This window comes from Solea solea, chromosome 9 (assembly GCF_958295425.1).
Source record: "Solea solea chromosome 9, fSolSol10.1, whole genome shotgun sequence".
Classification (NCBI taxonomy): domain Eukaryota; kingdom Metazoa; phylum Chordata; class Actinopteri; order Pleuronectiformes; family Soleidae; genus Solea; species Solea solea.
Window position 1 is genome coordinate 16,171,814 of NC_081142.1, and position 25,849 is coordinate 16,197,662.

The 25,849-nt window shown below is 39.6% G+C and overlaps 1 protein-coding gene across 3 annotated transcripts; it reads right to left on the reverse strand.

Annotated features, from left to right (window-relative positions):
* Window positions 1–11: 11 nt before the first annotated feature.
* Window positions 12–20,327, reverse strand: tprb (translocated promoter region b, nuclear basket protein). Of its 3 annotated transcripts, none has more exons than XM_058637951.1 (51): window positions 20,176–20,327; window positions 18,867–18,971; window positions 18,699–18,772; window positions 18,186–18,282; window positions 17,997–18,100; window positions 17,689–17,853; window positions 17,287–17,379; window positions 17,069–17,149; window positions 16,391–16,478; window positions 16,090–16,227; window positions 15,879–15,982; window positions 15,251–15,448; window positions 15,046–15,153; window positions 14,722–14,948; window positions 14,464–14,627; window positions 14,152–14,294; window positions 13,604–13,752; window positions 13,306–13,468; window positions 13,023–13,157; window positions 12,634–12,774; window positions 12,117–12,285; window positions 11,576–11,742; window positions 11,271–11,423; window positions 11,014–11,130; window positions 10,608–10,811; window positions 10,333–10,520; window positions 10,057–10,204; window positions 9,691–9,828; window positions 9,420–9,551; window positions 9,131–9,261; window positions 8,835–9,036; window positions 8,553–8,699; window positions 8,153–8,351; window positions 7,877–8,070; window positions 7,566–7,639; window positions 7,176–7,372; window positions 6,723–7,013; window positions 5,796–5,950; window positions 5,627–5,704; window positions 4,346–4,534; window positions 4,105–4,260; window positions 3,441–3,534; window positions 2,657–2,817; window positions 2,427–2,495; window positions 2,221–2,306; window positions 2,005–2,111; window positions 1,774–1,872; window positions 1,448–1,604; window positions 1,088–1,209; window positions 903–998; window positions 12–211 (listed from the first exon to the last, which is right to left on the reverse strand). In XM_058637951.1, exons 1-51 carry the CDS (start codon window positions 20,324–20,326, stop codon window positions 162–164), a joined length of 7,098 nt encoding a protein of 2,365 aa, XP_058493934.1. In that variant the 5' UTR covers window position 20,327; the 3' UTR covers window positions 12–161. The 3 variants fall into 3 exon arrangements, with proteins under 3 accessions (XP_058493934.1, XP_058493935.1, XP_058493933.1); XM_058637952.1 differs by having other exon boundaries at window positions 1,774–1,839; window positions 2,221–2,309; XM_058637950.1 differs by having other exon boundaries at window positions 2,221–2,309.
* Window positions 20,328–25,849: the final 5,522 nt, after the last annotated feature.

The following is a 25,849-nucleotide window of genomic DNA, read 5'->3' on the forward strand; positions in this document are numbered from 1 at the left end:
TAACTCTCTCATCATTTTAAATGTTTATTACATTTGTCATAAAACACATGGCTTCAGCATGGACCAGTTACAAAAGATACTTTTAAAAACAAAAACAAGTGAACAGATATGAAAACTGAGGGAGTCTGGAAACAGATGTGTGGTGTTTTCTGATTCCTGCTTCATCTGGCAAAGCGTCTCCCATGAACGCCCCGAGAAGGAAATGCCTGACCTGATATGAAAAAAACAAAAAACAAAGCCCATTTTACTGATGAAAAATTTCCATTTCATGGCCGTAAAAAAAACATGTAATATAATCAAAAATGAGTTTTTCTTCCTTTATATGTTCGCTGTATGTTGTATTCTATATTTAAAATGAATAATGCAGACCAACATGTATTAAATGCTATGAATTGTAATTAAAATAAAACAAAAGCTGTACCCTGATTTGAGTGCATATTGAGGCTCTTGTTCATGAATCAAAGAATATTTTAATGAACAGCAACAGCACATATATATGTATAGCTGTCAAAAACATCATTATGTAGCATCCGACAAAAAGATCAGTTTAATATGCTTTATACGAGTTATATCATTTCATTTTTGACTGGAAATTTGTTTCAAACAAAGGACATTTTGTTGATTTTTGAATTTTTGCTGTTGTTAAAGTGATCATTTCGTCGTTTCTTTACATAAGATTAAACTCAACATAATTAGGTTCAACCATCAGTACGGTCACAATATTACTTTCAAAAGCAAATGTTTACACTACATTTGTCTAATAATCATTTGTTGATAATCCTGAAGCAACATGTAGCCATTTTCCCCACCACTCTACTGTGCAGCACACAGCTGAATGTATTCTGTATAAATTCATTCTCCATAAATACCCAGGCAGGTGTGTATACAGTTGAACACGTTACCTCCTCTCTTCATGCGTCCGCCACGACTCTCGGGCCAGCGTTGCAGCTGTCTGCTGGGTCCAGGTCTGGAGGGTTTATGTGGAGCGGTGCTAGTATCTGGAAAGATGACGTGTGGCAGTCAGAACTGAACACTTGAGATACACAAGTTAACTCTCATCACATGACAAATTTCAGCTGCACTGTACCTGCAGAGCTGGAGGACGGCTCCTGGCTGGTGGAGGGGAGGCTGGCCTTGTCAGACGGCTGACTTGGCTCCTCCACATCTGTGTGAGACATCACTGGATCCACGGAAGCTTCAGCACTGGGCCTGTAACAAACACAGAAAACCATGTGGTCATGCAGTCTCATAATCACCTGTGAACAGATTAATACAAGAATATCACTTTGTTTTTTTAATTCCTAACAGTGGAAGCAAATAAAGAGATGAGAATTTGAGATGAGGATGGCAAATATCTGGGATCTTCAGACACTCAAAGCTGTAGTCACATGTTAGAGCTCTAGAAACAAACAAGGACTGACAATAAGTGGAGAGGAGTGAGTCTCACCTATCAGTGTCAGGCTCCAGGAGGACATCATCTCTCTCCTCCCCTGTAGTGGCTGCTCCTGGCACCACCAGCCCTGGTGTAGACGTGCTCACCATGGGAACAGACTGGGAGGCGTGTTCAGTGGTGTCAGACTGAGCCACTTCTGAGAAGACCATCACTGGGAGTAAAAACATAAAAATCAACATACTGATTCACTCCATGAATTGGTTTTTAGCACCTGATAATAGGACCAAAACTCAGTGAACCAAGTGTTTCCAGGAACAGTAATTGAGCTGGGGCGTGGAGGTTAAACGATGGCACCGAAAAAGACAAAAATGTGCATATACCTGGTGCTGAAACTTGTAGTGGTGTGGTGGGAACGCTGCGTCCACCAGAGTCGTCTTCATGAGATCCTAGAAACAAAGGACTTTCATACATTCCAAGACCTGAAGACAAGAATTTATTTGCTTAAACAGGTTTTATATATTATATATATATATATAAAAAAACATATGGTGTTTTGGAATGAAGGGAAGGGCTGTTTACTGGCGTTTTAGAGTAAAATGGTGGTGGAGTACCTCCTTGTGATGCAAGTTGTCCCAGATCAGAGTGTGAAGAGCTGGTCTGGGGAACATCGTCTGAAGGACCAAAGCGAAAGCGAGGCACTCCAGCTACTTGGGGAGAACTGATGCAAAAATAAAACTCAGTTATTTAATGCCATGAAATGTTACAAATAATCATGAAATATTTCATGTTTCTGGGAAGTCGTGACTTCCAGTTTCTGTGAGACTTACTGTATAGCCTGGTCAGACCCATCGCGGTGTGATACCCCCAGAGTGGGATTGCTGGGAACCATTCTGTCATCATCATCAAAGTAGTGCTGCTGCAGAAGAACAGATGGTGGAAAAGTGTTGGATGGAAACACAGTAAAACTTTCACAATTAACTCTGATGCCTGACTGTCAAGTATGAGACGTTCTCATATCGTAGATGAGACTTACAGCACTGACCGACACTCCAGGAGCGAGCTGAGGGACTCGCCCCACTGACTGACGACGTACAGGCATTCTCTGTAAATGTAGACATAAAAAAGCTTTTGTTATAGGTTATATTAGGGCTATTATTACCCTACTGTACCCTGAAGGAGTTATCATCATTATCCATTTAGTCTCTTAATTTATTCCACCGATTTCTTTCTTATTAATGGTAACAATTTACTCATTCTTCATACCGGAACCTGAGCAGGTGGTCCCAGTTCGGACGTCTGGGCAGAGTGGATGTTCAGGCGGGGGGGTAGCTGGTGTGTTGGTCTCCGTGGAGACTGGGGCATGCGTGTGCCAGAGCTTGAGATTGGTTGTTCTGTAGAAAAGGCCTCCATTGAGCTGCTCTCAACTAAAAGTTTAAGAGAAAGGCTCAAATAAGTTATGATGAGTACGAAACGACGCATACAACACATGATCAAAACTACTGATACAACTACACACACAACTAAACGTGCAGTCAGAATTAATTGGTGTTTTTTGTTTTTATTGGATTGATCCAATAAGATAATAATAATAATAGTAGACTTTTAAAGCTGTATCTTCAGACCCCACTGTTCAGTCTGTAGAGGATTATTTTAGCTACTTTCTACAATTATTAGTTATGTGGTTTTTACTATTTTAGCTCAGATGTTTGTGTAACTCTTACACAATGAAATAAATTTATGAAAAAGAGCAAATCCTAATCAACTCTGTATTTTTTGTCAATACATTTAAGATCCCAGCGTATAAAATGAGAAAAATTGACTCGAGTCATTTGTTTCACTTCAAAGTAATGTTGTCTTCATTAAAATGAATCTTGGCAAACAGTTGTGCTGCTTTTCCTTTTAGTCAGATGACAACATATTACATGTTTCCCAGTCATCGTGTCAAGTGTCAGATAAGTAATTGGATGGCGGGACAGCTTATGAGTACATGTGGTGAGTTTGAGGTGGGTGTACATATGCGTATTTGACAGGGTTTCCTGGATCTTACGGCTGGGTGTCTGGGAATCTGCGGGCCTCTGGGTGGAGTCGGACGCCCCCAAACTCTCCTCCGTCTCTGTGCCAGGGTCTGTTACATCAGCTCCCTGAGAAGGCAAGGAATAAAAGGGAAAAAATGAAGGGAAATTTGGTGTAAAACACAAACCCACAAGTGCGGTTCAAAATTGTGAGAAAAGAGCAAAAACATGCTACTAAAATGTCTCGTCATAATTTTGTAGACAGATAAATTCAGATTATGTTCTCCTGCTTTGTAAGAAACTCATTGTTGCAGCTGTTGCAGTATGTGCCTACTATAATATTATTTGGACGTCAGTTCAAAAGACATGACGTGTGATTACAGGATAAAAGCCGTGAAATGGACTTGCAGACACTGTCTCATCCCACAGAACTTGTGCAACCCTGACCAGGGTGAAAAGGTAAACACACACACAGCTCACACAGACAGAACGTTACATCACAGGCTAAGATTCAAGTTGCAGTTAAACGAGACGGTGTGGAAAAACTGAATGTGTGAGCTGGAAGGGACACATACAACTCTGACTGAAAATGTGGGAAGGGTTAACGTGGGTGCTACATGTGAGAGGACATGTGGGCGAGCATGAATAAAAGGTCAGAGTTGTAACCAAGAGCACATGATGTTTCACAGGTAATCAAACCTCTGTGTCGTCTTCTTCATAAGCCTCGTTGCCGTCGCCGCTGCCCTCGTTACTTTCCTCTCCTTCTTCCCCCATTCCTGCCTCGTCTTCCTCATCATCCCCCTCCTCTTCATCCTCTTCTTCATCTTCCTCCTCTTCCTCCTCCTCATCGTAGTCCTATGACAAGCAAAGGTAAATTAGTGGACCACTGTGACTGCTGATAAATGGTGTTTTTTATGGACACCTTTAAACGACTCTCTACCTGCTCTTCTTCCTCTTCTTCTTCCTCTTCCTGGTCCTCATCACTCTCGGTGTCCGTTATTATGACAATCACTTCCTGTGATAGTTGGTCCGGGGCATCACTTTGTGTCAGCATCACTTCCTGGTCCATTGCCATGGACTGGGAAGCTGCACCGTCTTCTCCTTCCTCCAGAGCTGAAAATTCCTCTGCCTGAAACATGACACATGTACAACATTTGTTACTGATGAAGGTCTAAATATCTTAAAGCACCATACATGTATAAACAGATAATTATCACAGCACTGTGGCATGATCATCATGAACTTCTCTTTCAAGTAAATATGTAACTTAAGAAATGTGTCTGAGTTTTGGTCAAAAAAAGACAATGGAGTGATTTAGAATTCTTCCAGTAGAAAGAAAACATATGGTTGGCTTTTGTAAAGGCAGGTAACACAGTAAGTGAGAAGCAGATGGAAAAGTTTGCACTGTGTATACTCTATCTGGCAAAGTAAAACCGTAAACTGAAAATGCATTTTCCATCTGAAAAACATTAGGTTAACAAGAGTAGACCTTGCAGATGATATAGAATTACAGTTATATGAGACCCCATTCCCGGACTCTGCAGTGCACACAGGTTTTATCAGCTTCAGCTCAGATCGGCAAGACCAGGGTTAACACATTAATTTCTTCTTCATCTGTTTAATTTGTTGCAGCATCATTTCAAACACAAAGCTACAACATGCAATAATTGTAAGGCTGCCAGCATAGCTAGTCATGAATGATTGTGGGGAATCTTACTTTTTAAATCTTTTTTTTTATTTTCTTACTTCTTAGATGTATGTGAAGTAACATTTTCACTGAGCTAAACAGTGTAGTTTTTTCTTATTGCTCCGACTCATTGTGGTGAAACACCACAGGGCAGGCCAGGGTCATTTTTGGGTTCAACCGGGTGAAATAACCCCAGGTAATTTAAGGCTTTAAATTTTGCCTTGTTTTCTTTTGTTGCATCAAAATTACATAACATTACATTACATGTCATTTAGCAGACGCTTTTATCCAAAGCGGATAAGCGAATTACAATAAGTGCATTTAAACATTTGGGTACAAATAAGAGCTAGAAGTAAGTAAGAGCTTCAAGTAAACCAAACTATGAAGTGCTAGTCGTAAGTGCGATGTATAGGTTGTTTTTTTTTTTAGGTCTTAGTCGAGGTAGATCAAAAATTACTATATTTTGAGATGATGTATATTAATAAAAAATAAATTTTTCAATGTAGAAATTTCCTAATTATCTCTACGGCCAACCTGGCTTTCTGCAACATCTTGACTGTCTGTTGGCACCACACTGTCGGCCTCAGCACTGTCCTCAGCCAGCACCTCCTCCTGATGAGAGAACTTGACAATCAGAGCCACTCCAATTTGTTAAAATAAAAAATGACTATATTCCAGTTTTGTGTGTAACCCCCTCCATCACCTCTGGACCCACTCTCTGGACGATGCGGAGCTTCTTGGGTATGGGAGCCCTGGACGTGTCCTCCTGGGTCGCCTCCGTGTCTGTGACCATGGTGGTGCTCTCCTCCTCCTCTCGTGGCCTCTTGGACATCGTGGACGTTCCAGGTGTTGCTGAAACTGAGAATACATGGCTATGATTCAGACCATTTTCTAACACAGATTAAAAATATTCCTAAAAATGTGGAAAGCAAATAATTGAGGAAATAATTAATGGGCATCTAGATGTTTTGCTTTTGAGCTGTAGCAGCAGGTATGCAAAAATAATGTTTTTACAAACAAACAAAAAATAAGGAGCCAGGTGCCTTATGCCTTAATGGGTACTTCTATCCAAATGAAAAACATTGGAGAGTATTGATCCCTTTCCCTCATCCCCTAGACTCAAGTTTGCCAGGCAGATTGAGGAACCAATTCCACACTAACTGAAAGACAAATCCATGGAGGAGCTACACTTGTACCTTCTCCACAACATAAACATTAACAGAACTTGCAGGCTATAAACTCAGACCTAAATTGTGAATATAAAGTTGTAAATGGACAGCATTTATATAGCAGTTTTCAAGTGTTGATGACCACTCAAAGCTGCCTTACACTACCGTTTTTTCCATTCCCTCACAGAGTCATACAATGCATCCATGTACAGCACTTTTTCTATTACACATCTTTCATACCCACTCACATGCTGCCAGCAGCAGTAAACATGGAGTTAATAGTCTTGAGGGACACATTGGCAAGTAGACTAGCGGAGCCGGGAATCTAACCCACAACCTTCCGACTGCTCTACCACTGAGCCAAATGATGTTTTCTTAATCTCTAATGACATATAACTGTTTTATGACTTAATACATTTATTACCTACAGCTACTTCAACATTTACAGCTTTGTTTCTTACCAGTGCCAAACACAGATGAGGTGGAGGAAGTTGAAGGCCATTCCACTTGAGAACTGGGTGTTGCCTCAATGACCACAGGTGGTGGCTCCTGATTGGCTGGTTCTGTATGGCTCACGCTTTGTTGCTGAGTTGGCTGAACAAATGCTGTTGCCTGTGTCTGGGTCTGCTGGACAGTCAACATGGGGCTAGCTAAAGTTGTTTGGACATTGGGGCTGGCAGAGCGTACCGAACCGCTGGCACTGCCGTACACGGTCACATGCTCCACTGGTGGACCTTCAGTAGACTGCATGGCTGTAGAGGAATTTAGGGAAGTGAAACAAGATTCAGATTATGTTAAACCATACGTCATACTGTTTCAGGGAATGTAAAGGTTTGAATTTTTACTTAAATTCCTCAGAACAATCCTCTTTGAGCTGGTTTGGATCTTAGCTGAAGTGCTGCTGGTGAACATACCTTCCTGGGTCTCCACCTGCGTGGTGGGCATGACTGTAGCCGTGGGTGTTGGTGTGGGTACAGTCCCTGGAGTGATCATGGGCCTGATACTTGCTCTTGGAGTGGGTTTGTTACCCGGGTTGACAGGCTGCTTGCTGGTTGTAGGGACTACAGGTGTTGGCTTAATGTTGGCAGTTGGAGGTTCAGAAGAGCTAGCACTGAGACAAAGATCAGAATATGAGTAATTCCACAAAAGTGTACTTAATAAAAGGGACATTTTGAACAAATCAAAGCAAGCATCCTGGTAACATTACAGAACTGCAGGAAAAGCACGGTATGCTCATTTCAATACAGTGCTTCACTGCAGTGAAAACATATGAACAATTAGTGGTTTCAGAAGTTTTGTCATACCTGCCCCTGTCTGCAGCTGGAGTCGTCTTCAAGCTGATCTGTCTCTGCTCTGTGCTCCTCTGCTGCTCTTGGGTCTGGAAATCAAGATGGACACCAACAAGATGCAGGGAGTCATTACACTGAAAGACTGGTCTTCTTCAGTCAAATCCATTTAATATGTCCAACGTGAATCCCAGGCATTGCTAATGGTGAAACAGTTACTATGACAAAGAGTTTAAGTTCAATGTATTCTTTGGTTTAAGCCAACAAATTGGAAATGTTAAGGTAGATTTTAAACTGCTGGTCTGTGTAAACAATCGAAGCAGACTCACCTTACTCGGACCGGCCTCAGGTGGCTCATCTCTTTGCTCTTGTCTCTCTTGTTGACCTCGCAGGTCTCTCAGTTCTCTCTCCTGCCGACTTAAGCGGCCCTCATATTGAGACTTGAGAGCACTCACTCGAACCTCCAGCTCCTCGCGCTGCTGCTTTAGCTCCTCATTTTCCTTCTGCAATTGGTCTTTGGTGCCTGGAAAGACATTTGTCAGGTGTGAGGTCAACACCACAATAAGAGAAAACAGCATCTCAGTGGTTATAGAACACCCTCTTACTCATGAGCTGGCCAATCTTCTGTTTAGCCAAAATAATGGTCTTTCTGGTCTTCTCCTCCTTGTCGGTCATCTGTTGCCTCAGTGTTTCCTCATGAGAAGTCTTATCTTGCAAGTCCTGCCTCAGCCTGGTCACCTCAGTCTGTAGCCTGGAGGACTGTTCCTGGGCATTACGCATGTCAGTCTCACGCTCTGTGACCACCTGTGGTGGGCCATTAGGACATGACAGTATTTATATATATATATAAAAAATGGAATTATATTAATGAAAGATGGCTAGATCCTGCCCTTCAAAATAATATTTTTTATATAAAATAAAATATAAAAGCTATGGGATTTTCAAAGCTGATCATAGAGTATGAAGATGACCACTAAGGAAAACATGATCGTATCAGGTTTGAACCTTGTTTATGTTCTCCAACTGCCCTTCCAGCTCTTTGGTCTTGGCTTCGGCCTGACTCAGAGTATCTCTGAGGCTCTGGAGTTCTTGAACTGAAGCCTGACGTGCCTCCTCTTCTTGGGAAGGACCTGCTGCAGCTTCAGCTACCATCTAGAGGAAATTCAGAAGAAAAGCTTATTTAAGCGTAAATCAGCACAGAGGGTGGTTTAGTTTTGATTATAGATAAAAATGGACAAACACTTTTTACATGTTTTGGTTTAACGTCAAAGGCTTCCGAGTGCTCACCTTATCATGTCCTGCCTTGAGTTCGTCATACTGAGTCTTGTACCGGCGTCCGATCTTTTTGACTTGAGTGATGGTTCGTATTTTCTCTTGGAGCTCCTGGTTCTTAGTATCCAGTTCTTTTTTCAGCAAAATTTTCTCATCAGTCATCTTACTGATATTGTCACGCAAGCTCTGTATCTGAGTTTGCAGGGACGTTGTGGTCCTATAGAGAAAGAAAGTAAAAGATCTGGAGAGTTAAAGATACTGTTATACACCTCAATAACATTTCAGTGGTTGCAACATTCATTGTCCCAAACCTGGTCATTTCTGATTTATGTCTGGCACTCTCCTCAGTGAGCTGCTGGATACGTTTCAGATGTGCCTCCTTCTCAGAGTGCAGACGCTTATACTCCTCTGGATCTGTATCTTTCTGTTGACTCACCAAATGCTAGAAAAACAGTAGATAAAACATGAAAAAATTTATATTTAAACTTTAACTGGACCTTAAACAATGCAGAACATTGTACTTTTATAAAGATGACGGGTACATCTTGCCTTTTACGTCGGCATACATAACAGTTCAGTAGGTTCAGTGTTTTCACTCACCTGTGCACGAGCCTTCCAGCGCTTGATCTCCTCTTCCAATATTTTCTTCTCTGCCTGCAGCATGCCACTCTTCTCACTCAGCTCAGAGTTGGCCTGTTGCTGTGGCAGGATGTTAGACTCCAGTTTTTGCACCTAAATGCACACGAGTTAAAAAACCCAAAAAGATTTTCACATTTATAGAGATTATTATTGGGCACAGGAATACTATAGGAGTATACACCAGATTTAACAGAACCACTAAATTATATTCTGTATAAAATGGAACCAATACCTTAGCTTGGATTTGCTGCAGTTCCTGCTCTTTCTTGTCCATCTCCTCTCTCAGCATTTTGTTGGACTCTATTAGGATGCTCATTGTTTCAGTCTTCTTCATCAGCTCATCGTGCTGAGCCAGTGTCTTTGATGTCACCTGAATCATTATCACTGAGCTTTAAGTCTCATACCGAGTAACGCCGTTTTTGTCTTTACTAAAAATAAATCTTACATAGATAATGATGACAATTAGTGAAATAAGTGGACAGGACAGAAGTGCATAACAAATATCTGCAAAGCAGCAATTTAAATTGGTTTAAGACTGATGTCTGTAGAAGTAAAATTGCTAAACATACAGTCAGAGTCAAAAAGACAGCAGACATACCTGCATTCTCTCCCTTGCAGCACTCAAGCTGTCCTGCACCTCCTTCAGCTCTCGCTCGAGGTGATCCACCCTCAGACGATAATGCAAAGTCTCACCATGGGCGACTTCAAAGCGAGATTCAGCCAGTTCCTTCTCTCGACGCACAAATCTGTAATTCAGACCAAAAGTCAAAAAGAGGAAAGGATATAGTAGGATCATGACCAGGGGTTTTACAAACTGTCAACATGTGAGAGAGATTAAGAAAGTGGGAGGACACTATAATGGGAGATGCATTACCTAAGAATCTCAAGGACTTGGTCTTGAGATTTGCCCTCTTCAGTCAAAGAGATGTTCAAAGTATTGTCACTGGCAGCTCGCTGCAGACCATCAGCCATCTTGCTGCTCATTGTCTGGATCTGCTCATGCAGGAGAGCATTCTGCCTCTGCAGTTCCTCATAGCGACTCTCCATCTTTGACATCTCCTCCTATATGACAAGAGAAGATATAAAGATCTTTCAACACTTCTAAAACATGTGTTCAAATATAATGAATTGGTTGTCACCTATACCAACCTTGAGGATCTTTTCCTGCTCCTCCCAGGAGATCCTGGCCTCCAGTAGCTCAGTGCTGACTCTCTGTGCTTTCTCTTCCAACTGGTGTCTGAGTTCAACGGCCTGAAGAGCCTGAGCTTTTGCTGCCTGCAGGGCCTCCACATCTGCTGCATGCAACATCATCTCCCGCTCATACTTATCTTGTGCTTCTGCTGCCAGCTTAACCTTATAAACAGAAAAGGGATAATGATATTTAATCTAAGTGATTTAATTTACATCTGAAATTTCAAACAAAAATATCGTCGTAGCTGATTTCTTCACTTCACACTTTTCCATGAAATTTAGATATTTGACATCAGCTAAACTGATTTGATGAGATTAATTTATGACAGGTGTTGCTTATCATTTTATTTTAATAGCTTCTTACCTGCTCCTGGCTGTCTTGCAAAGCCAGCTGCTGCTGGGCCTCCATCAGTGTTGCTCGCTGTAGTGCCTCCTGGTGTTCTGCCTGGGCAGTGCTTAAACTTCTCCTTAGATTGTTCATCTGATACAAATGCACACATGGAAACAAAAGACAACAGTTAAGACTTTCTTTATTTTTACAATGGAAACTAAAAATGGATAACACCACAGTGTTCAAATGGGGATGACAAGAATGTTCAGAATTCTGGGGTTTCAGTATACCTGTTCCTCCAGTGAGGCTACAGCTCTTTTGTTCTGCTCTTCTAGGCCTTGCTTCCCTTTCTCTGTTTCCAAAAGCTTCTCTTCCATCTTTCGGTGCCGCTCCTCTGCCTCCTTCATTTGGGCTTCGATGGTTGTGCGTGCCTGCTCCGTTACCTGGTCATTAGATGAAAAAGTTAAAACAGTAAGATTTTGAAATATTGCATTTGCTAAAGCATGTTGACACTGTTAATGTAATTTAAACAACTTGCAATGACTTGGTTCATGACAGATGGAACAATGGTAAGCAGTTAATGTTTGTTTTGCACCTGCTTCTCTGTATGAAGGGACTCTTCCAGGCTCTGAGCCATTACTCTGTACTGCTCCATAGTGGAGGTGGCTGCCCTAAGGCTTTCAGCCAGCTCCTCTGCCTGGGTTTCAGCTGACCTCAGGCGGGCCTGAAGGTGTTCCCTGTCCTGGTCTGAGCCCTGCAGGCCTGAAATCAGGAATAATCAACAGATTATGTGAATGATACATTGTGACAACAAAATTAATGTCATTATTAGAAGAAAACAGACTGCTTGTGGACTTCTGGGGAAAACAGGATCATTGAATAGAGTAAAAAGACAAAACTTTTAAGAGACGGGCATTTTTTGTGAATTTGTTACATTCATATTTGAGAACAATAATTTCACAGATGATGAATGTATAAGAACCCATACAGGAGTAATCTTCAATCACCAATACCACAAGAAGTGCTTTATTTACATTTGGCTTTAATAACAAGTATGTGTACCTATGTATTGATTGTTATGTGTATTGTGTGTTCATGATACATTTTTCTCTCTCTATGAGTGTGCAAATACCAACCTCTGATGTTAGGTGAGGAGGGGGAACTGAGGGCATGACGTGCTTCACTGCTGCCTGGCTTTAGTCTGAGGGTATTGAGCTCCAACTCAGCAGCATTCAGTAACTCTTTGGTCTTCTGGTGTAAGGCCACCTGTGTCTCCAGTTGTCTCTTTGCCTCCATTACCTGGATCTGTGCATGAGCAGAGCAGACTAATAAAATTCTCAAGTCCTTTTAATCTCCATTTTTACTCCATTCGGCACGAGAGAGCAAGGATGTCAGGTGGTACATTTTTGGTCACTGAAAAAATCAAGCTTTTTGCAAAACACTCCACAGTAGATACATAATGTGTATTGCAGAACAGGGAAAACAAAAGATTGTGATGATTGAGAAGGGTTGAATCAAATTTGACATGTAACCATTGAGCCCATGATCAATCTCTGAAGGTATCTCATCACCTTCAGTTCTTACCATTGTACTAAAATAGCAACAAATCCTAATCTTAAACAAATGAAGGAGACCAGTCAAAACCATGCTTACTTCTTGGTTTCTGTTGAGAATGTGTCGCTGCTCCATTTCATTCTCCAGCCTCTTCTGCAGCTGGGAGATCTCTCGTTCCTGTTTCTCCAGTTGGCTGTTGAGGTGCTGCCGTGTGTCAGTCTCTGTACGCTCAAGAGTTGCCTAGAGAAAAACAGCGCACATCAGTTAGCATTCTAAATTGTTGGCTTCCTGCAAGTAAGTGCTGTATGAACCCACTTGTTCTTAGGTGACATGTTTAAGTGACAGAATTTGAGGCCCAATCTATCAATCATCCCCCCCTTTAACAGAGGAAAAATAATAATTTGGCCTAGACATATAGAGTCCAACACAGCAGAGTTTAACGCTAGCTGCGACAAATGTTTTTAGGAAATTACACTATCTTAGATCACCTGGATAGACTGGAGGTTTTTCAGCAGCAACTTCTGGCTCTGTTGTTGACTCTGGACAGTTTCTTTCTCCTGAGTCAGTCTGGACTCCACCAACTTCAGCATGTCTCTTTCCTTACGCAGGCCCTCAGCGTAGCTCTAAGAAGCAGAGGATACAAGTTAAGGTGGATTTGAGATTCTTTAAACAGTCACAAATTCTGTCATTTACCCTTGTAATAATGCCATTGTAAGACAATACACTCAGTCACAAACAGAGGCCAACAATACAGGTGGAAATAAGACAAACCTCTGCCATGGTGAGTTTCTCTTTGGCAGCTCTCATGTCCTCATTCAAAGTGTGGATAATCTGCTCCTGCTTCTGTGCAGCAGCAGCCAACTTCTGTTCTTTCTCTCTTAGGGAAGCAATATCTTTCCTGTAGCCCTCTACATTGTCCTGCAGCATCTCATACCTGATATTATGAAGATGAAAGTCATTTTTAGTGAACTTTTAACTCCAGGCAATGACCGACCGTTGTTTTACACAAGCTACATAAGAGTAGTTACTTCTCTGAATCAATTATCATCCAGAATAGTTTTGTTCTTACCTTTTGGAGGCAAATTCAAGCTGAGTGGATACTTTAGCATTCTGAGAGTGAAGGTCAGAGAGTTGCTCCTGGAGCTTGTCGCTCTGTGCAGTCAGTATCTTGTCAGACTCCACACGCTCCTTTTTATAGTTGCAGAAAACTTCCTGCAACTGCAGATCCAACAAGATTATTTTTTGATAACCACAGTGATAGATATTACTGACTGTTAGTCTTAAAAAGACTATCTCGATTATTCAAATAAATATTTACAATCGTTGACCTCACTCAATTATCTTTACTAAAAAGGTGAACCATCTTGTAAGGGGAACCTACTTAAATCAATGCTTATGTCTCAATATACAGACATCTAGTGCCATCTAGTGGTGGTCAAGCTCAGGAGAGAGGTAGGTGGCTGCAGTATACATCATGTCCATAAATACTGGTCCACATAGAGTTTTGCTGTTATATAGTGAATAAACTAATCTGGACAGGAGAAACCACAGAGTCCTTGACATTATGATAACAATTCAGCAAAACCAGGCCAAGAACTGAAAAATTATCTCACTAACCTGTCGCAATGCTGCCTTGGCCTCCACAGCGTCAGCAGACTCTGTTGCCATGGACACAAGAGCAGTGGGTGTTCCTGTGGTGGGAGTGGTTGCAGGAGACCGTCGAGGAGTGGAGGTCAGGGAGAATTCATCCTGTGATGTACCTGAAGAAGAAACATGCACAGAAATGTATCAAAATTAGAAAGATCAGGTTAGTGTAGCATGTGACAAAATGAGCAACCTGACTAAATTGCTTGTACCATAACTGAAGCTGTTAAACATGATAAATGAAAATTATTATGCATCACTCGCTTTACATCTTGGCTCCGTTACCTTGCGGAGGAAAGTTAACTCCAGTTGCCTGAGCCAGCAGCACACGGCACATGTCCCTCTGCCTCACAATGGACTCAGTCATTTTTATCTGTTGGCTGCGCTGCTCCCTCAGGGACTCGATCTCAGTCTGAGCTCTCACCAAACTCTGCTCCAGCTCACCATACCTGTAACATTATCAGGGAGAAAGCTTGAAAACCTCAAAAAAAAAACAAAACTGTATGCTTTTTTTGTAGCAATGCTATAATGATCATATAGTACCTGTTGCGAGTGGCTTCAAACTCCTCATTCTCTTGGGCATCACTGAGGTCCCTGAGGGCCACCAGCAGACGCTGGTTCTGCTTCTGGAGCTCTTCCACACTGCGAAAAGTCACCAAATGCTGGCTGATCACCTCTGATGTACTGCTGATGTTGGCTGAGCTCACCTCCTCTTCATGGACCACATGGTTTCCACGAGCCTCTTCCAGCTCTACCAGCAGCACACGCACCTTAGAGGGAAGGCAATTATATTAATTAATACATAGAACATTCTGCAAGATAGCTTACAGTGTTCAATATATAACAATAACCAGTAGACAAACTCACCTGCTGAGCCATGTCTGCCAGCTGCAGCTCACATCTCTGATTTTCCCTTTCTAATAAAGAGGAGCACTTGTTGGCCTCATCAGAGTCCCTCTGCAGACGGTGCACTTCCTGAAGTAAACATTCATTGATATGCAAAATCTCAGGAGTGACTTTGAATGAAGAATGCCTGATGTCATGATAAATGCACCATCCATGCATCACGCACCTTGACAGCCTGCTCTAGCTTGGCAGAAAGACTGGACACCGATTTCTGCATGCGCTCATGCTCATCCCTTTGCCGTTTGAGGATGGGGGCTTTAGCTTCCACTTCCTGCACAATGTCATCCAGATACTTGTTGACTCGCTTGTTCTCCAAGCGCTCCAACTGCAACTGCTCCTGGCTCTCCACATATGCAGTATACAACTGAAAAGGGAGATGAAAAAATTTAATATTTCAATCTTCAAAGTTATGGATTCTTTTTAAGCCTGTCTAAAAATTAAAGCTCTTATGTTTATATTCTGTACAAAAAAATATGAAAAGGGACACTCTTTAAACTTTAAACCCACAACAAAGCATATATGTGTGTGTGAAGTACATAAGAAGAAGACAGAGGTCCTTCAGTGGGCACACACACACACTTTAGTGGGGATCAAAGCAGGTAAACATTGCTTCAACCAACATTGCATGTTGGTTGAACAGTAAGATTAAATATTGTAACACTGATGAGTGGTAACATTCAGCTGCTCTAGTCTGCACTGAAGCTTCAAATCATACAAGCCATTACCCTCAATATCATTAAATTCTAAGGTTATCAAAGTTTCATTTTTGTGATTTGAAATTGAGCTCCACAAACCTCCGTCAGCTTCATATCAGGCTTGATCTTGGACACAGCAGCTGCTGTTGAGGACATAGTTGTCATTTGCTCTTCTGTTAACATGGTTGATGTACCAAGAGGGCCTGGACAGAAGAAGGAAAGCACAGATTGGAGGTTGTTTATTTGATAGATAAATAAATATAAAGATTAAAATTGTGACAAAGAAAATACTCCAACACAACTATCTTACCTCGAAGTTTAGAACTCAGCAGATTATTGGCGTTGTCCAACTCTTTCTCTAGACTCTGGATCCTCTCCTTTAGGTCAGCAACAGTCTTGTCTGTGGCACCATCCATCTCCTGTATCTTTTCCTCAAGAGCCTTGTTGGCTGTGGCAGAAAAGAAAATTATGCAAATGTTTGGGGAAACAAGCAACTGAAATTGAATTAAACAGTTAGACCACAAAGCTGAACAAATCAATGTCTTATTTTAGTGGTATTAAACAATGATCATGTACATACAAATTATGGCTATTTTATAGTAGTATCAAACCTTCTCCAGCATCCTTTAACAGTTTATGGAGCTCCTCTACAGCTCCAGTCAGCTCTTTGCTTTTCGACTCAGCATCTGCTGCTGCTCCCTGCAAGCACAACAGTCACAGTGAATATAAACCTTGACAGAAGAAGAAACAAAAACTTTAATGAAATATTTGGGCATGAGTGTCACATTTATTTAAGTAAATTTCTTCCTACAGTCAATGAAATACAGAGCATTTAAAAACTAATTCACAGATATTCAAACATTTGAAACCATGGCTAACACAAGACATTGGCAGACAAACATCTAGGCTATTTGCCAAGTGAGAGAGATAAAGTAAAACACCAAAAGTAGTAGTAACAATAATAATCCAGTACATCAGAAACAAAGCCATATGCTAATACATATGACAAAAAAATGTATAACACGAAGCACCTTCGAATAATTAAATAGAAGTGCAAACTTAGAAAATGATATCAGTTTTTTAATTAACATAATGCAAACACATTTGAGCCCTCTCTACTTTCAGCCATTTGATGTTGATACAATTGTCATACAATACCAATAACAGAAAAAGTTATCCAATCTATTGCTACGAAACAGAAACACTATAGAATCAAAATGAAATTAGTGTGAACGGGCAGTAAATTTGTGTATGTGACCTTTCATGTGCACTTTCACTCGTGAACGTACCTTGTACAAATTGGAAAGCTTAATATTGGCATTCAACTCATTTCTGAACTTTTCCTCCATGGTGGTTTGTTGTTCCTTGGCCTAAAATGAGTAAAGATACATAGATACATTTACAGAAACAATTATAAACCTAAAAAAAAATGAAAACATTTTGATTGGTCTCTGTAACATGGGTCACAATGAAGAACAAAGTAGGCTGTAAGAAACACCACACGTACATCTTTCAGTTTGCCGATCATGTCCTCACTCTGTCTCTGAAGATTCTCATTGGAACTTTTCAAACTGGCCACTTGGTCTCGGAGTCGGTTCAACTGGAAATTAGAAATAAAGAAAGAAAGATATCATGAGATTAAAAATTAAAGAAGATCCTTACAGTAACTCTAACTCAATACCACCAGGAAAAATGTAATGGGTACTGGGAAGAATCATGAATGTTTGTAAACTGCCCAAAGAAATCATCTCTGTTCAGGTTTAATATTACTGGTGAACAGATTTGTGCATTACATCCAGCTTTATTATATATTGATTTTCACAAAAAATAACTATTAGAATAATCATAGTACTTCCTAGAAGTGCCAAAACAAAGTCATGTATGTTCAAATAAAGATAAGAAGACTTGCCTCATCTTCTTTATTCTCAAGGATGCATTTCAACTCCAGGATGTCATTTCCCTTTTGTCTGGAAAGAGACAGCAGCTCCCCACTCTTTGCCTTCAACTCCTCATTCAGCCAAGATATTTGACCAGAGAGGAGCTCCTTCTCTTGCTCCATACGTTTCTCCTTGTACTGTAATGGAAAACCATCACAACTTCATTTAGTACTTTATAAGGACTAAAGAAACATGTACTGTTGACTGTAATAAGTGATAAACTGCATACAATGCGGGTGTTAAGATACTAAATCAATGAGATGATAACAATATGAATTACTTTAATATTGACTTCCGCTGCTTCAAGCTCATCCAGCTTCATCTGCAGGGTCATCTTAGAGGAGTTGCCTTCCACCAACTTATCATTAAGTTGCCTTAAATCATCTGTTGGAGAAACATGAATGAAACAAGTCCTCTGTCAAAGTAATAGTACAAATAAATAGTTGTGTCCAAACAAATTCAGCTGTACCATTTACGTGTTCCACTTCCAGGGATCTTCTTTCCAGAGTTCGCACAAGATCTCGCTTTTCTCCCTCCAGTTCCTCTTTGGCTTTGGACAGCAGAGTCTACAAAAATGCATTAATTTAAGGATGTCTGCTGCTGAGAATGCCTTACACGTAAATGTAGAGCTACCTCATGGTGATAGATGAACACTGCCATTGCTCAGATCAACAAGCTACATAAAAAAAAAGGTAAATTCTAGAGGCCCAAGTTGCATTTTCCAAAGTATTTATCTCTATATATGGCTACAGGCAATACAAAATATAAGATAACAATTGCATTATGATCAATTGTTGGCAGGGATTTGTTAAAATCAGATAAATTGAAGAGAAAGAGAATCATTAGATAATTTTGCATGACGCCCCTTAAATGCAGGCTAGCTAAATAACCCCTATAGGTAGGCAAAGTGCATCACTTGGAAGTTATTAACTGTGATATGACAAACAACAACAAAAAAATTGCCAGGTTTTGTTTCACTTACCCGCTCTGATGACAGCCTCTCTTGGACCGATTCATATTCCTCATTTTTCTCACGCACAGCTTTAAGTTTGTCCTCTAAAAGCAAAGATCAGTATCATGAAGTGGGCTGATACAATCCTGACAAGCTGCATCAAGCCAAATTATAATAGTGGAACTTGTTCATTCTTACCAAGGTTGGTAAACTCTTCTTTGAGTTTATTATGTTCTTGGGTCTGGGACAGAAATTCTTCCTGGCACTGGTCAAGCTGTCTCACTTTTTCAAAGAAATGTTGTTCTGGATAAGGAAGGTCAATGAAAGACAAACACAAGATGCTGTAGTTGAACAGTTCAGTTCAGACAGGCATGATAATGAAAATAAGATAATTTGCTATGGCTGAGTGTATTAAATATTAAATAATTTTACTGCACATATACATATATATGTATATACATACATAAATATATATATATATATAAACATATATGCGTATATATATATATATATATATATACATACACACACATAAATAAATATATGTATATATATATATATATATACTTAAATAAATATAAAAAAATATATATATATATATATACACACACACATACATACATACACACACATATACACACACACACACACATACACACACATATACACACACACACACACACACATATGTACATATATATACACATACACATATAAACACACACACACACACACACATACATACACATATGTATATATAATTACAACACAAAAGTATGATACTGAATTGCTCAATTGATCGAAAAAAGAAAAGAAACATATGGTTGACTCTTTAAATTATGCCAGACTGGTGGATTTCCCCTTTTTTTTACGTACCATAAGGTAAAGGGTTCTTATATAGAAATGTTCTTCTGACAAAAGGTGAGGATTATTGACTGACCTTGTGTTATGATAATGGAAACTGAAACACATTTTAAAAGCTGAGAGGATGCGAAGATAATAGAACAAATATTTTATCTACAAGTTAAAACTCAAGGGCTGTAGGACAGCAGAGACCCTCTTTGTTATTGTTGTTTTTTCCCTGCAGACCAAGGACACTATGGAGACAGGCAATGTCAACTTTGAATAATGAACATTGTTTCTTTTTTCATTCCTTTGCTATTTTGTTTTTGAATGTGAGAAGACAGTTATGAGCAGGTGTTTGTACTGTCAAAAGGAATCGACCGTAATGACGTGAAAGCTACTGGACTTAGCATGAATTAGCATCGGGTTATGGGTAATAACCTGTGGTTTTGACCAAACCAACATAATTAACAGGCTTGTTAACAGGCTTTGGCTTTACAGCAAAGCCATTACTAGACGTATAAATATGACCAATGTGAGGTTAATATGCGTGTGCCTTAAAAGGCAAACCATGTAAACTTTCCGACGTTCGGCAACATGCTCTCACACGGTGAGCCAAACACCTTAGCGCGGCTATTACGACAAACAACAAACACGAGCTTACCGCTGTCAACCCGAAATTGCTCCTGTTGTGCTTTCAATGAATCTATTTCATACTGCTGATCGGAAAGAATCCTCTCGAGTTTGGTTTGAATTGTTTTCGGGAGCTTAGCTATCTCGGAAGTCTCCAACTCCTGCAGCAACAGTGCCGCCATTTTTCCCGAGTGAGTCGAGCAGGCGCAGTTGCCGATTTGAGATGATATCGACGCTACTGGAGCATCATGGGAAATGTAGTTCTTTAACAATTGACTACAGTGTCCGCCATGTACGTTTTACGGCTGTCCCTTTTGTTGTCTATCAGATATTGACAAGTGTCCGCTTTTGTGATATCAGATATTAAAAAAGCAGTTTTATTTATTTTACCAACAATAATATATGACAGGGACACAGTGAAGTAAAGCAGAGGTGTCAAACTTGCAGCCTGCGGGCCACATGCGGCCCCCCCAATCAATTTCATGTGGCCTGTTATTTTTGTCTGTTTTTTTAATTTAATTAAATTTTTTTAAATTAACCAGATTAATTTAACATCATAAATATGCTTATATTGTGAACTATTTATCATACCGCATGGAAGCAAACACCTTTAGTTTTATATTATGTGAATTTTTCTTTCTCTTCATATAACCCATCCTGTGTCAGAGTGGATGGTTTTTTGTCTCTATATGTACCCCGCCTTTTGTCCTATGTCAGCTGGGATTGGCACCAGCGCCCCATGACCCTCATGTCGAGGATGAAGCAGTAGACAATTCATGAATGTATGAATGAATATATGATTTGGTGTTATCATCACTCTCCACCAGAGTGCACTCTGACTCCATTATTTAGTCAGCACACACGTCAGATGTTTCCTGTTAAATCTTCAGGAATATTAAAGTTTTACATTTTTTAAAAGTTTTACAGTAAGTTGCTTAGAAAAATGGTTTATTTTATGTATTGACAGCTCTTAAGTATTTTCTATCAGAAAAACCCCCACATTTTCATAAAAATAGTAGCAGTGCAGTGGTTATGAATCCTCACAACTTTATTTGTGCTAATTTGTAAATTTACAGCAAATATAATTAACATTTTGCAGAGATTTTTATTGATAGAATCAGGTTATTTTTTTTAAATTGTTTCAGTTGCCCACAATACATAACAAAAACACAAATCCTCGGAGACCTCTGTGATCGTTGGGGTGTGGTCTCCTTTTTATCAGACCAAGTGTTAAACCTGAAACAAGGAGAAGCAACATTTAGTTACTGCTGGAACCAGCTGCCTGTTTTGAAAACTTTTTTTGTCCACAAGTGCTTTTAAACGAAACTATTCTACAAAATCTGAGGTGATACCATTATTATTTTATATATTTTGTATTAATTTTAATTAACTTATACCCAATCTTATTTTTACAACTTCAACTTCAAATGTTTAACTTCTCTCATCTTTTTAAAGTTTTTAATCTTTCACTACTTTCTAATCTTTTCACCTCCTTCATTCTTTGAACGCTTTTCATTTATTTTATGCTAGTTTAAACAAATCGATCATTGTATGGAATGTATTTTTTTTTAACTTTGCACTGATTTCTTTAAATTGTGTCTCTGTGGTGTGATTTTTTTTTTAAAGTCTCTGTGCAGCACCTTGAATCCACCTTTGTTTATGAATATTGTTTTGTAAATAAACCGCCTTGCCTCAGCTTCAAATAAATTACCCAATATGAATAGTTTGGGCCATAATTAAATATGTAAAAAAGGTCTTTGTACCCAAAATACAGCCTACATTGGCCAACTTCTACATACATACTAGCAGTGCATAACATTTTGCAACATTTAGCCTATTATTTGAATTATAATTAAAATTTACCTTTAACAATAACAAACAAAATTCTTTTTTATATATTTAAAATGGCTATGGAGAATGGTTTATCATCCTCTCATCACCCTGAAAGTTTTGCACTCTACAGTAAACAAAATTATTGTCCTGTTAAATAAAAAATCTGTGTAGGGCTTGTAGCTGCAGACCATGTATAAAATACCCTGTTTATTGAAACATCCAAAAAAAAGCTTCTTTTTTTTCAGTGAAAAGATGTAAAAAGAACTTAAAAAAATCAACTTAAACATTTTATCTAATCTCTAGCAGGCTTTAATCGCTTCTACAATTTCAATTTCAGTCATTTACTGATGCTGTCCCTCATGACATATGCCTGAAAGGTATTCAGACTCTGTCTGGACCAGTTTTGAAAGATACCTCAGTGGTTTATTGATTAATAACCAAGGTGATGCTTCTGGGAGACAAAAGACTGACGTACACAAGAAATGCTAAGGCAGAGGTTCGCTTCAGGCAGCAGAGATAAAAAAAATGTTTTAAACACTTGGCTGTCACGCTAGGATACCAAAATGTAGAGTAACCTATAGTAGCGTTGCTGCGCTAAACTCTTAATCTTCACGTTAGATGTTCATAAAGTGAAACCCTGAAGCATGGACATTATAATCTCTGGTGCTTGAGGAGGATGAGGTGTGATAATTCCCAACAAATCATTTCCTTATTTAAATTCTCTACAGCACTGAACGAGGGCCACAGTCATTTGTCATTTACAATGTGACAGGACCACAAAAGAACTTAAAGTGTGTAATAATGCAGACATTTTCATAAAGCCACACTATGCTCCCTCCATTTCTGCATTTGTCCATTCATTAAAATGCATAAAGTCATCCTGTGTAAAACATCCAGACTAAGATGAACCTATAAGTGTAGTCTTTTTATGTGTGGCTGCATCTGCACTGTAATGTTTTGCTTTTTTTTTTTACTACAGCATGTACAGCTGTGCTACGTTACTACCGCCATTCTACTGCTATTCTCTATTTATGTAATGGTTGCATTATATCTACTCTTCCCACTCAGGAGTTTGTTTTTTGTAAACATGCGTTCACGTTTAATGTCATCAGAAGAAAATAAGCCAAACAATAACACTGACGTCATCACTTTAGCTCTAATTGATGATGACAGCCAGTGGGCGCATCTCTAATACATCCGCTGTCCATATTTGGGCAGATGGACCGATGGTCTCCACTGCTGTGTCACGGCATCACCTCAGGGGTTGTTATGTTGGTGAAGTAGAGCGTGACCGCTGGCCTTTCTAAGAGTCCAAACACAAATTGGCACAAAAGTTCTCTGAACAGTATATTGAACGTCAGAAATGGGGGTGGTATCAGCTGGTCATCTGAAGGGGTAAACACTGAGGTAAACATTTGTTCAAACGAGGTAATGAGTCAAATCAAGAGCTCTCCAGACGTTCCTTGCTAATTCACTGAAATAGCTGACTGAAGCTGAGTCACTGTTTAGTATTTTGTGCTGCAAAGTCATACAAACCGGCCCATATTGTGATTCATGTTTGCGTATAGTTTGTTTATTCCATGCTCAAAGATGGGCTGAAGCAGTGAATCTTCTCTCAAACCCTCGCTCAGTCTCTCAGTGGCTTCTGTTACTCTCTGTGAACCCCACTGGAATAATGCCACATATACAGTACTGTATGTGGCTGAAGCTCAGAGGCATGTTCCATTGCAGAGGCAGCTTTGGGTGTTGTGAACTTGTGTGCCGGTGGTGGCAAGTATGCACTGTCTGAAGGGTGAAAATAGTTTTTTTTGTAATTGCCTGTCACTTTTTTCATACTGGGTTATAGCCTCGGTCGTGTTCGGGCACCTCGAGAAAACCTCTCATATTCTCGGGAGTTTCTTGTGGGAGGTCTCAAAATGTGTTTTGATAAACCTTAGACACGCTACGATGCAAAAACGAGGTGTTGCCCGCTAGAGGCTATGCAAGCCATGCCAGACGCGGTACTGTGGCAACACAAACACATGTACGAATGTCCTCAGAGAAATCGCTGGTAGCGTGTAACACTGCATTAGCTGTTGAATATAGATTAATTTGAGGTAAAGAGCCCCTTTGCAGGCAATATGTCAAAAAATATCGGAGTCTTTTGTGAGAAATAATGATGTAGCCACCGCAAAATGCGTTTGAAGTCGCATTTGCGAAGACATAAAGCTGGCACGCTACGCATGACGCTATTCAATTTAGCGGCCAGATCAAGTTGAAAATAACCCCCTTTTTTCACTGCGAGGCTAAAACAGATGCAAAAGCACACCGCCTGCCATTACACCCATGGCCACATTGTATTTTTAAAACACTTTTTGTTGGGTTTACGCCCAACAGTGTATATGATGCCAATGTGTTAGCAATGCTGTTGGTACGAAAACTGGAATCTCGCCGGAGGATTGTCCTCGTGACCTCTGCATATACTGAAAATCTCTGGACTATGCATCCTCAAATGACAACTTTTTTTACGATTTACGAAAAAGCATAATGTCTAATTTTAGAATTATTCATAACTGTTGTTGCATGACTGTCTTGGAGACAAAAGAAGGACAAACCCAACCATTAAAGAGCTGTTGTGTGCAAATTTAGAAAGTCAATATTGAACACATACCTGTAGCAGTGTGTGTGGGTGTGGTAATGTGTTTTGATCGTTTCTACAGAAATAAGGCAACTCAATTTAATTCATACCATAAAAAACTGTGGGTTAGTGCCACAAGTCCTCACAACCTGCTTTTATATTGTGGTTTTGGCTTGTCTACAGCTCACTGGGGTCACAAGGAAGGCAGGTCTAAAGCTAACAGAGGTTACTGTAACATGCAATAGCCTGCTTCAGCAGGAGCGAGAGAGAGAGAGGAGGGAGGTCCTGTCGCAGCATTTTTCTGCCCTTGGTGCTTCTGTTTTCGTATAATATGTTGAGGTGGAAATTTTGATGTCAAAGAGAAGTCACGCAACTTTAATTCTTACAACCTATACATGTGTTATTGTACTTTTGCAGTTGAAATATTCCTGCAACTTGATATTCACACACCTTTGCGAGGAAGTTCTGCGTGTGTGGCCATTTCAGATTAATTTTATTTTGCACTAAGGTTATTATAGTTAATTAAAAGTAACGAAACAACGAAAACTAAAATTGAAAACAGGCGTTTACCAAACAAACTAAAACTAATTAAAATTGTAGTGTTTTTTTCTCTGCAGGCAATTTTGAAAGTTTGTATTGTCATACATAATAAACTGTTTTCAATTGGTCTTTGTTTACAATGTGGGACATAAGACTGTGCAAGTTAAACATAACATTTGTTATGTAGTTAATTGGTTCATCTAAGTGAATCAAATCTCTCGTCTTTTATTGGGTTCATTGTTGAGATTGAGTTCCCTGAGTCTCCTGGCTCACAAACAATGTGATCGGTCTCATGAGGCTTATTTTTTATGATTTATGTCATGTTCATGTGTGTCTTTAATCTGTTGGCTATTTGATTTTTTCCTGGCACACTAACTGCATCAAAACTATGCACATTTTTCACTTTTTTTTATGACACACAATACTTATTATGACCTTTTTGCATACTCCATATTACAAAAAACTAAAACTAACACTAAAACTAAGCATTTACAAAAACTAATAAAAACAAATAAAAACTAGCAAACCTGCTCTAAAAACTAATTAAAACTAACTTATTTTAATAAACAGAACCTAATGAAACATCCAAAACTAATAAAACCTCCACACACACACGCACACACACACACAAACATTGTGCTCTCATTCAAATAAAAACATAGCATTTGTTTTATGGGGACAATCAGCAGCAATAAATGAATAAAATGGCGAAGCA

Bases quoted from the DNA above. Each gene is read 5' to 3' on its own strand.
- tprb (XM_058637950.1), bottom strand. From the start codon at position 20,326: ATGGCGGCACTGTTGCTGCAGGAGTTGGAGACTTCCGAGATAGCTAAG. The intron at 15,983-16,089 runs GTAAGATAGTTG...TCTTCTGTCCAG, and splicing joins GCTGAGTTCTAAACTTCGAG to GCCCTCTTGGTACATCAACC. The intron at 12,775-13,022 runs GTGATCTAAGAT...GTTTTTCTCTAG, and splicing joins AAAACCTCCAGTCTATCCAG to GCAACTCTTGAGCGTACAGA.